The sequence below is a fragment of the Vigna radiata genome, chromosome 8 (assembly GCF_000741045.1).
Source record: "Vigna radiata var. radiata cultivar VC1973A chromosome 8, Vradiata_ver6, whole genome shotgun sequence".
Classification (NCBI taxonomy): domain Eukaryota; kingdom Viridiplantae; phylum Streptophyta; class Magnoliopsida; order Fabales; family Fabaceae; genus Vigna; species Vigna radiata.
Genome location: NC_028358.1, coordinates 24,639,067 through 24,651,859, shown reverse-complemented (window position 1 = coordinate 24,651,859; position 12,793 = coordinate 24,639,067). Strand labels below are relative to the sequence as shown.

General features: G+C 33.0%; 1 protein-coding gene across 2 annotated transcripts in view; it reads right to left on the bottom strand.

The window, feature by feature from the left end:
• Positions 1-468: 468 nt before the first annotated feature.
• The window catches only part of LOC106769934 (iron-sulfur protein NUBPL), a 28,497-nt gene continuing 16,172 nt past the window's right edge, over positions 469-12,793 (bottom strand). The window contains exons 8-9 of one of the 2 annotated variants that reach the window (XM_022784910.1): positions 2,220-2,286; positions 2,056-2,081 (exon numbers count right to left, since the gene is read on the bottom strand). In XM_022784910.1, the coding sequence (XP_022640631.1) occupies positions 2,071-2,081; positions 2,220-2,286 (78 nt within the window). In that variant the 3' untranslated portion in view covers positions 2,056-2,070. Of the gene's footprint in view, positions 642-2,055; positions 2,082-2,219; positions 2,287-12,793 lie in introns of those variants that run through there. The other variant, XM_014655747.2, reaches the window with a different exon arrangement.

Genomic DNA, 12,793 nt, shown 5'->3' with positions numbered 1-12,793 from the left:
AAAATTAATTTAAATTAAAAAAAATTACAGTGCCCTCGGATATAAATATCCGATTTATATACGTTCGGATATCCATATCCAAAGTTTTTAAATACAATTTTATACTATTAAAAAAGGAAAATGTACTTTTAAATTACGATTTTAAACTTTTTATATCATTCTAAGTTTCTTTTATTTTATTTGTTTTTATTTCATTGTTGGAGTAATGTATGCGTATTAACAGTTTTCTTCTGGGTTTTTAAAAGATTTATATAAACATATACTTTTTATTCTTAATTAGTTTTTAATAATTTGATTATTTGGTTTTTATTCTTTTTGCGACATCCCAAATATATAATAAAAATCATATAATCTAAGCGTCCATATGTTATAATAAAGAAGAATAGTTAGAGAATAGACTTGCAATTAAATCTCAAATTACAGTCATTCAAGAGATCATCAAAATTTTGAAACTTTAAAGGCAAAGAAGTACTTCAAAATGACATAATCTGAGTACTAGAGTATTTTAAAATGACTTAAATTGAAATATGACAATTCTAATAACTAAGCTGCAGCATCAGCATCTTCCAACTCTTGCTCCAAGGGCACCTCCTCAACAACATCTGCTTCCATCCAAGTGGATGATCATCGTAAAGGAAAACCTACACAAACAGCACACAAACACAGAAGCAAGGGTGAGCTAGGTAAACAAGCAACATACATATAGCATAATCAGTCAATATCATCATGTTTAGTCATATATAAAGTAAAGGTAAAGACATACAATTCAAATTATGCATCAATCACCCAGCACGACTCATTCGGCTTTGTATAACTGTCGAACTATTGGTCGTCTTTGCACTTGCATAGTTCAGCTGGCCCTCCCCAACACTATGTAAGGTAAATCCCCTCATTTGTCTATGTTTAAACTTTAAGACTATAGACGAGGACCTCCCTCTACTCTCACCACTCACACTATTCTTCTCTATTTGAGCATGAACAATGCTTTGAGTGTAGAGATAGACATACCAGTTCAAAGCTCCATACAATTATACAGAACAACAACAACCCTCAAATCACTTACAATCATCTTACCTGAGATGTCGAATTCATACTCAATTTCATCAATTCAGTTTGCAGACATATTATTTCAAGCCACACAATTCAAATATATGGACATACATGCACCTTGGCAATCCAACAACATCAAACATCTCAAACAGAAGAAGAAAAGAGTGAAGATCGTTGGACCTAGTCGCACAATGCACCAGGGCGCAAGGCGAAGTCAGCATATTTCGCACAGCGCATCCCCCCTTGTGCGCTAGGAGAATTTCCCTACAGGGGAGCCTTCTAGAATAATTCGCATAGCGCGTCCAGTGCTCTATGCGACTCTGCATAATCTACAGAACACAATTCTATAGATTTCGAGCCTCTCTCACCCTTCTTACTAATTCCACTCACTTTCCCCAACTTCTAATGATCTTAGATTGTAGTGTAAGCTTAATTAAACTTGCCTAGATGGTTGTAAAGATTTCTAACCCCCTTTCTCAGTGATTAAGCCTAGGTTTCTACCCAAAACCTCTTTTCAATCGATTTAAAGTCTCAATTCTTAAGCTGCCACTTTAAAACTGTTTTTAACCAATTTTACTGTCTTATTAAGTCAGAATAGACTTACCAACCCTATCTCAACAACCTATGGACACCTTAGACCTCAATTTCTTCAAATCACCTCCTCACTTCCTCTCAATCTAACCTAAACTCTACCAATTTCCTAAGTATGATGTCTAATCAATACCACAACAGATTTCTCACCCAAACCCCCTTTCAACTTTTCCAATCATACCCAATTAAACTCATTCAAATAAGCTTTCAAACATTCATACTGAAATTTCACAGTTTAAACGTTCCAATACATGCACTAAATCCACTCAAAAACATAGAACAAAAGACAAACAACATACCAATTCAAAATTTAGCATACGCACATCTCATGCAACAATTTCTAACAAGACTCTAGCTCCCCTTACCTTGATTTCCAAGCACATTTTAGCTCACAACCCGTTGTCCACAATATCCCACTCGACCAAGACCTTAACAGTACCCTACAAACCACCAAATGACGGTGGAAACAACTCTTAGAGCTCAATATTTCGAAGAAAGCAGCTAGGGAAGGGACAATGCACATACAACTTATGCCCTAGGTTCCCAAAACAACGAAGAAATGAGGTGAAACTACTTACCGCGGAAGAACGGAAAACTGTTCGGTTCAAAACGGAGCTCCCGACGTCGTGGATGCTTGGGCACCACCTAAATGGACATACAACAACTTAGTGAAGAGATGGGGGGTAGAAAGAAGACAGAGAAGGGGAATGAGGTTTTTCTAGAGAGAGAAGCTTTCTTTTGGAAATGAGCTGAACTTAACTTCTTTAGAAAGAACCCAGCAAAAAATAAAGATCTAGTTCTTTTAATTAAACAACCCCTCCCTTTTATTTTAATTCTGCCTTCACCCCAACCCTTTTTATTATATAAATATATTTATAAAACAAGGTCTTTACACTTTTAATAATTTGATTAATTAGTTTTTATCTTTTAATATAAATGAAATAACTATAAAATTTATTATTTCATTAAAAACAAATAAATTTAATTCAAATCTTTATAAAAATAAATAAAATTTTAAAATATAACAATTTAATAAAAAATTAAAAAATAGGATAACCGAAAATTTAAAATAAATTATTAATTAATTAGTATAATTATTTAATTAAAACCACCCAAAATAACTATAAAAAAATTTAAACAATACATTAAATGGCTAAAAAAATTAAACAGAACATTAAAACCATCCAATTACCAGTTTACTGAACATTAAATATAAATTTTTAGGCTTGAAAAATTGTTCTTTGGGCTTGACTTTGGAAGCTTTTCCCTGCACCTCAAAACATCTCCATATATTTCTCGAATAACCAATGTACCCTGGCATGAAAAATTTGTTACTGAGGTAAAAATCTTCTTACCCTCCTTTGACCAACACAATGTTTGACCAGGTGTTTTGAAAAGTTGAGGGGTAAAAAATCCAAGCCGCAGCACACACCACACATTGCTTGTGAAGTAAATCATCGCACCTACAGTCCAAGCAATTAGAAAAGAATCAATAGATTCCTTTTCGNGAGCGATTCATCCTTCCCGAACGCAGCATACAACTATCCGTTGTACTGCGCTCTCCAAGTGTGCTTGTTCCCCCTTCTTCTTTACCATGGAAAGTATTTGTGAAGTAACTCTGATGAGAAGAAAAAGGAAGGCATTAAGAGACCCTCCAAGCACAACCTTAAACACTCTAAGATCCTTTTTCAAACTTGTTCCTTTTCGAATCAAGAGAGAGATATATAAATAGACATTCCTTATTCTCTCTGTCTTATTCATTCCTTCTCTTCTCTGCTTCTTTTTCATTTCTTCTTGTATGTTGTCGCGATGTGGGTGGCTCGGTGCATTAGGTGGTTGTTGTTCGTGGGTGGGTGGTTGTGTTGGTGGTTCGTGTTGGTAGTTCATTACTGATATTGATTTCATATTGCTTGTGCATTGTTGATTGTGGATTGAATTGTAATGTATTTGTTGTGTGTTGTTGATTTGAGTATGGAAACAAATTTGAAGGGAAAACAAATTTCGAAAATCGTTTCTAGCTTCAACGAATTTTGAAATCTGTTAAAGACAAAAACATATTTCGAAATTCTTTGAAAGTAAAAACGATTTTTGAAATCCATTTCTTCCTTTTCAATTTATTTTCTTTAAATGATTTGATTTTTTAATTAATGTTTGAGTTAGATTTAGGGTTAAATATGTTTTTGGTCCTTGAACAATCATGTGTTCTTGGTTTTAGTTTTTCTTCCAAACTTTGCTTCATTTTCATCCCTTTCTTTAACGAAACTATTAGATTTAGTCCTCAAACACTAATGACATGAATTTTTGTATGACCTTGACTATTGGTGTGCCACATGTGATGACATATGCGTAAAATTTTTGGATGTTTTTCTGGGAATGAAAGTTAGCTTGTTTTAGCCGAAACTTAAATTACAGTTCTTTAGGTTCTTTACTTTAACCAAAACATATCACCTAAGTTGTGTGATAAAAGGTGTGGTTGGTTTGCAATTCGTGAAACACAAAGTCATCATTCAACCTTGGAAGAAACCCAAAGAGGAAAAAGGTTCGAGTTAGAGTTGGTCTTATTTCGAAAGATACGTAAGCAAAGTGATTTTTTATTTTAGTGGTGTTGAGATTGTTAATAAGGGAAGCACTGGTTTACTAAACCTTACAATCTTAGATAGCTTCTGGTTTTTGATGATGACAACATATGTTACATGTTCATATGTGTTACATGTTCATTACTTTTATGTGTATGATTTCTTGAGAACATGTTTGTGTTAATTTTGTCTATGTATGCAAGTTCATTGAGTTCTACATGAGATATCATATGTGATTGCATAACAAATGATTTAGAAAAGAAAATCACATGAACTTTGATTGAACTTATATTGTGTGGCAAAACTACAAGTTTTAAGTCAACTTCATTATGAAGTAAGTCGATTAAAACTCGTGACTTTGCACAAATTTTATCAATCAGTGTTGTGAGTATTTTTGCAAAGAAATATTTTCAAAACTACATTGAAGTGACAAAGTCGACTGTATGCGCAAGCTACTCGACTTAGTTAGTTATGTTTTGAATTTCTGTTGATGCTTGTGAAGTATAACGACTATATTTTGTATCTTTGACCAAGAATTAATTATTAGTCAACTGAATTAAATGTGCAATCAATTTAGTTGGTTTGACTACTACTAAACTGTTATAACTGTTTTAACTGTGTGTGGTTAATCGACTCTATTAGTAGCGTAGTCGACTTGAGGAACGTCTGTTTCATGAAAATCTATAAATAAATGCATGTTTGATTTCTACAAAGACTTTTGTGAATTTAACGATTTCATTTTCAGAAAGACGGTGGTGATCATTCTTTGGTGGTTCATTGAAGAACAAATGTTTGTGTTGAAAGAGAGATTGATCATACTGCACAACGAGGTGTTTCTGATACATGATCAAATTCTTCTCCCAATCTTGTGAAGATTGTGGCTGCCTATTGTGATTATAGGAAGATGACATGTTGCGTTTTGGGAAGCTTTAAGGATTGTTCAAAGTTATCAAAGACTGTAGGAGAGGGGATATCTTGTTGTTGTTCTTTGTGTGTTGTATGCCTATATTTTGGTTAGAGAGGTACTTTAGAGGTACAAACATTATTGTACGCAGTTTATATTTTTCAAATATCTTGCTGCTGTTCTTTATATTTTCCGCTGCACTTGAATAATCTTTTTCCTTGAGTTTCAAGAAACTTTTTAAAGTTCTCACTTTTACGAAAAAGATTTTGAAAAGACTCTGATTCTTGTATTTCACCAATTCACCCCCCTCTTGGTGTTGAAACTAAGCCATTCTATTTTCAGCAATTGGCACCAGAGCTGATTTTCATAAGATATTTGAAAAACTAGTCGACTACATTTTTCTTTGAATCGACGATATTCCTGGAAATGGCTTCTAGTTTTCAAACCTTTGGTGAAGGTGCATCAACAAACAGACCACCACTCTTTGCTGGTGAAAACTATCCTTTTTGGAAAATCAGAATGCAAATTTTTCTTGAATCCATCGATAGAGGTATTTGGGATGCAACAGTAAATGGTCCCTTTGAGCCAACTCATGTTATCAATGGAAAAACTGTTTTGATCTGAGTGGTCTCAAGAAGAAAATCGTAAAGCACAGTATGATGTTAAAGCATGAAATATAATTGCCTCTACACTAACAATTGATGAATTTTTCAGGATCTCTCAATGCAAAACTGCAAAAGTAATGTGGGACGTCTTTAAAGTCACGCATGAAGGCACAAATGAGGTTAAGAGAGCCAAAAAGAATTCTTTAATACAAGAGTATGAACTTTTCAGAATGAGGACTAGTGAAACCATATATGAGGTTCAGAAAAGGTTCACATACATTGTCAATCAGTTAATGGCTCTTGGAAAAGTGTTCGATAAAGAGGAGATCAACATAAAGATACTCAAAAGTCTTAATAGAAGCTGGCAGCCAAAAGTCACTGCAATCTCTGAATCCAAGGATCTAACAAGCATGAACATGGCTACCTTGTTCGGGAAGTTAAGAGAACATGAACTTGAACTTGGAAGATTGAAAGAAGAGGAAAAGATTGAAGAAAAGAAGTCCATATCACTGAAAGCTACCAACAAGAAAGCCTCAAAGATTGTGTTATCTGAGGATGAGTCTGAAGCAGAATTGCACAACAATGAACTGATTTCCATGGTGGTAAGAAAATTTAATCGGTTTATGAAAAATACTAGTCAACTTACTGACCATGCATCAAATGGCAAAGGAAAAAGAATTACTAGATCAAATGTAATTCGATGTTATGAATGTGGTAAAGAAGGACGTATCGAGCCTGACTGTCCAAATCTGAAGTTGAAGTAGAAAGCAAACAAGAAGTTCCCTAAGGACAAAAGCAGAAAGTAGAAGAGTGCTTATATTGCCTGGGAAAGCAGTGATTCAAAACCCTCAAGTGATGAAGATTGTAATCGTGAGGAGGAATCAAATATAGGCTTCATGGCTGGAACATCACTAACAGATTATGATAGTGATATAGACTTCGAGATAGAAGTAAAGTATGACCTGTTGCTAGATGCATTTCAAGAAATACACATTTAAGCCATGCGATTGCAATATAAGGTAAATCGACTTAACTATTAAAGAAAAGATTATGAACATAGGATTAACAATATGGTCAATGATAATGAGAAACTGCAAAAAGAATTAGATGAAGCTCTATTATATGCTAAAACCGTAATTACTGAAACGATTACAGTTGAAAAGAAATGTGAAAAATGTCCTACTCATGTTGAACAAATATATTACTTGACTAGCACACTAGCAAAGTTCACTCAAGGTAGAAATAATTTAGAAGTTGTCTTAAAGTCTTCAGGTAGAGCCATATATAGGCAAGGTATTGGATATAAAGCTCAATCTAACAAGATCAATTCAAAGAAGTTTGCTTATCTAAGTAAACCTGTTAAGCATTCATGTTTTTATTGCAATAACATTGGTCATAATGTTAGAAATTGTTTTTACAGAAAGGTTGGTGTTCCAAAAGGAATGTAAAAGTGGATTCCTAAGGAACAGTTGTTTGCTAACAAACAAGGACCCAAATTCAAATGGATACCTGCATAAAAAATTTCAAATGTTTTGCAGGACAACAAGTGATGTTGTAATAGTGGAGATCTCAAGGATGAACTAAAATGGATATATCAAATTTTTTTTAGGATCTACAAGTGGTAATAATCAATTTATGTTTGCATAATGTTTGATATGTATGATTGTTTGATTGCTTGATGATTGTGTGATTGTATGATTGATTGATTTTGATTGTTCGTTGAAAATCAATTTTTACGACTTTTAGTCGACTGAATCATATGGATTATCGATTGCATGTTGTTGTATGTATGTTTCTGTTTTTGAAAACTCTTTGTCATGCAGTACTCAACTTTGATATGAATAAAATTGACTACATATCTCTGTTTTGGGATTTTTAAATTTGAAAATTTAAAATGGGCTTAATTGTGTGTTATTGATTCGCGCCTTTGTATGAACGGATGTCATGACAAAAGTTGTAACACACAAACCCTAGAAAATTTTGTGGAAGGACTCATGAATCCTGCAAGAAATGACATCTTCCTTATCTTCTATGCGAACCGAAATCATTCCTTCATCCGAAAGAGATGCTAGTCCTACAAGATGGATTAGTGACAGTGAAGCTAGAGAAAGATTTTTGTGCTGGAAGAAGGTTAAAGAAGTTGTTCCACACAAGACAATTGAAATGCCCTTGTTCAAACAAGAAGGCTTCGTCTTTCCAAAAAAGTTTGGAATCTAGGGTCTACATACTTTTGTTAAAATGAAGGGCGACTGCTATCATGACCTTGTTGAAGCATTTTACAATAATGTCAAGTGCATTGATGGAAACATTCATTCTCGCGTGAAAGAAGTAGATATTGTGATTAACAATGATACATGGTTACAAATTGCTAGGCTCAAAGGTGAAGGTCGTGTGTCACACATACCTGACTGTTTGCAAAACAAATGGACCAGGAAAACACAAATGTTCAAAAACTGCATGAGATATCCTGAGAGATAAGAGAAGAAAAGGGTTTTCTACACAGATGGCTAGATAAAGAAGAAAAAATTATTGCCTATATAATTGGTCATATCTTAATACTGGGAAGACCTAATCTTGAAAAATTGACTTCAGAGGATGTATATCTAATGAATGTTATTATGTTCAGAATACAAACAAATTGGGTAGCTGTCTTTAAGTGGCATATCATTGATGTTGGTGTAAATGATTGGTGTACACTACCATATGGTGTGTTCATTAGCAAGATATTGTCTCTAAATGGTGTCAATCTCACTGGTGAAAACAAGATCACGTGCAGCAAAGAAAATCAAATCGGAAAAGTAACTCTAACATGTATTGGGTTGAAGAGGACTCCTCTAGGATGGATTTTCAGTGATGAACAAGATCCAATTAAAGATCAAGATGAACTACCTGACTCTGATAGTGGACAGGAACTTCCATCTTCTAATTCTGAATTTGAAAGATTCGTGGGAAACATATTCGAGAAGGTCTCCAAGAGAGTTAGCTTAATGAAGAAATCTTTTAAGGATATGAATGATAAAATGGGTGAAATTATCAAACACTATGTGGAACACTCCTCATGTACAGAGGAATCGTCTTATAAGGGTGTTGATGAGACAAGTGAAGAAGATTCTACAGAGTCTTCCTAAACAGAATAGGGGTCTTGTGTGTACAACATTAGATCATGAGTCTTGTTGGATGTTTTGATTATGTTAATTTGTTAGTTGGTTGTTAGTCTTAATATCTTTCGTAAGATGGCATTATAAGCCATTATCTTTTGATATATCTGGTTGTAATATCATTTTGCTATTAATGAAATCAGTTGTTTCATATGCAATTTGATCAATATTGACTGTATGTTTGAATCTATTTATATTTGATTAAAAGTCGACTCTGTGTTGAATGAAGTTGATTATGCATATGTTTACTGTTACATTGACAATTTTGCATATTCAATTCATATATGTATAATTTCTTGCATTACTATGATTCTAAAATGCTTGATCTATAAAAGATCTTGAAAGGTTTTACATGAACATTGCTTCTGGATAAACTTCTAGAGATACAACTCAATGGAAAGCAATGAAATCGATTGCCAATGAAGAACAATCGACTACTGGTCTAACTGAGTTTTAAATTCCATTTATTGGAATTTGGTTATTCTGATTATTTTTCATATACTGTCTCTTTCAATATATCTCTTCTTTGTGATTAACTGAAATAAATTTTGAGATTATATTGTGAGATTGTTGATTGATTATATCTTTGCTTAATTGATTTGTTTGCAAATCTTTTGATACAATTCTGTCACATGTATTTATATGCTCTGAAATTTGTGATAATTGCTTGTGCATTTGGGTTTTGATTATAAAACATGCATAATGGCAGGGGGACCATTACATGATAGTTTAGATATTTCACATGCCTACATTTGAGGAGGAGATTATTTCTTTTTCATGTGATTATCTGTGATAAGGGGAGCATCGTTGATTGATTAATATGTTTATATTGATGCATCTCTATTTAAAATGTTTTACTGAATATCATTTTCATAGAGCATACCTTTTTTGCTAATGCACAAAGGTAGAGAATATTATAAAGTGTTCTATTATATTTTTTTTTGCTCTTATGATCTGATATACATTGGAGAAACTACTTTGATATATTGCTCTGATACACTGCTTATTCTATCTGATTTGCACTGATAAGCTTTGATATCAAAGAGGAGTTTATTTCAACAATATGCTTGTTCTGATAAAGATTGAAATAAGATTTTTTCAAATCTGCTATGATACAGTTTGATACAAATTGATTGATATATTTGTCTACTTTGATACAATTTGATTGATATGTTGAACAAACATGGTTGATATTAATGATGATTGTGCATCATAAAAAAAGGGGAGAATGTTGTGATTGTTGATAAGGGAAACACGAATTTAGCTAAACCTTACAATCTCAGATAGCTTCTGGTTTTTGATGATGACAACACATTATTAATAACATTATGTATTGTTACATGTTCATATGTGTTACATGTTCATTACTTTTATGTGTATGATTTCTTGAGAACATGTTTGTGTTAATTCTGTCTATGTGTGCAAGTTCACTGTGTTCTACATGAGATATCATCTGTGATTGCATAACAAATGATTTAGAAAAAAAAACCACATGCACTTTAATTGAACTTATATTGTGTGGAAAAATTGCAAGTTTTAAGTCGGCTTCTTTATGAAGCAAGTCGATTAAAACTCGTGACTTTGCACAGATTTTCTCAAACAGTACTGTGAGAATTTTTGCAAAGAAAGATTTTCAAAACTGCATTGAAGTGACAAAATCGACTGTATGTGCAAGCTACTCGACTTAGTTAGTTATGTTTTGAATTTCTGTTGATGTTTGTGAAGTATAACGACTATATTTTGTATCTTTGACCAAGCATTAATTGTTAGTCAACTGAATTAAATGTGCAATCAACTTAGTTGGTTTGACTGCTACTAAACTATTATAACTGTCTGTGGTTAATCGACTCTATTAGTAGCGTAGTCGACTTGAGGAGCGTCTGTTTCATGAAAAACTATAAATAGATGCAAGTTTAATTTCTACAAAGGCTTTTGTGAATTTAACGACGTTGATGATCATTCTTTGGTGGTTCATTGAACAGCAAGTGTTTGTGCTGACAGACAGATTGCTCATACTGCACAACATGGTGTTTCTGATACGTGATGAAATTCTTCTCTCAATCTTGTGAAGATTGTGGCTGCCCTGTTGTGATTACAGGAAGAGGACGTGCTGCGTTCTGGGAAACTTTGACGATTGTTCAATGTTATCAAAGACTCCAAGAGAAGGGATATCTTGTTGTTGTTCTTTGTGTGTTGTATGCCTATATTTTGGTTAGAGGGATAGAGATGTGTTTTATATTTTGACGTTGAGGTCTCTATAGAAACCTTGTTGTAAAAACCTTGACCATTATAGTGCATTTGCTTCTGGGTACAAGAAGGACACTGGATGTAGGCAGTTTGGCCGAACCAGTATAAAAACTGCGTTTGAATCTTCTATCCCTCAACTCTTTACATTTCAAGTCGACTTTACATTTAACGTAGTCAACTATTTTTCGCTGCACTTGAATAATCTTTTTCCATGAGTTTCAAGAAAATTTTTAAAGTTCTCACTTTTACCGAAAAGATTTTGAAAAGACTCTGATTCTTGTATTTCACCAATTCACCCCCCTCTTGTTGTTGAAACTAAATCATTCTATTTTCAACACTTGGGAATAGAAGGAGGATTCAAGATATAGGGTTTGACCATGTATATAATTTACTTTTCAAATCATTATTGTAGTGAAATGAAAATTGATAGTATTGGATTTGGTTCCACACGAAGGAGCATTGGTTCGAGAATGTTGCGAACATGTGGGTCATCTATATAGTTAGCATCAAAATTATGGGGAAAGATTGTTGTTGTTGAAAGAAAATACTTTGAAGAAGAAAGGAAAATTATTTTTGAGATGTAGAAATTGAGAAGTGAGAAAATGCTTTACTTATACTAATAAAGTTTTATTAATGGTTTATAATTCTTATTGGAGAATAATTCACATTGTAACTACTTTGAATGGGTTGATGATAGAAAATCTAAAATTGAAACAACTTTACAAACAAAAACTGAAGAAAATGAAGTGATAAAGAATCTTCAAAGGGTACGAATTTGAGGACAAATCCTCTTCAAGAAGGAGGGTATGATAGAGGACTATCTCCTGAAACATATATGAGAAGAACTTGAAGAATGACATTTGCAATTCAAAGGATCTATGACAAGGTCAAAGATCAAAACACGTCTCCTTGAATCTTGAATCTTATAATCTTCCATGAAGAGAGGAATTTAAAAAACATGAAGATCATGAGCATAATTGAAGAATGATTTAGCAAATTAAATAAATTGTATTTATTTATTTTAATTGCAAATAATTTGTTTCTATTTTTCAAGTTATTTTTGGACCCAATGTCCTTGGGCTTTCTTTTATGGTTTCTTAGGTACCTTAAACATTTGTACCTATATATAAGGGCACCAAATAGATATGCAGACACTCTTCAGTCATAGTATATGCATTGCATATTTTTAAAGAGGGTTCTCTTGGTTCTTGGTTTACAACTTTGATTCTTATCAAAGATTAACATCTTTGTGGTGAATCTTCCTTGACTTATCAATATGCTAGATTGTGGCACCCTCATCTTTGTCTTATTCTGCGTTTTTCGTTGATTTATTTTTATTGTGGCCCTTGAGGATTCAAATTCAGAAAAGATCGTAATCTTTCCTGGACAGGATCATATCATCTGGTATCTAGAGCACGGTTCTTTTTTGAATATCCTCTTTTATCTTATTTTTCTGTCATATTAAAAAAAACAAAAAAAAAGAGTCAAAACCCAATTCCTTTGAGTTTTTAATTTTCTTATTTTTTTTTGTTATGTTCTTCTTCTAATTTGTGTATTTATGCATTTGATTTGTGGAAATTATATGTTTTCTTTTTTATGTGTTTTTATGTTAATTGTCGTCCCAATTAAATCTTTACCTTGCATGAGTTTTTTTTTTTTTTT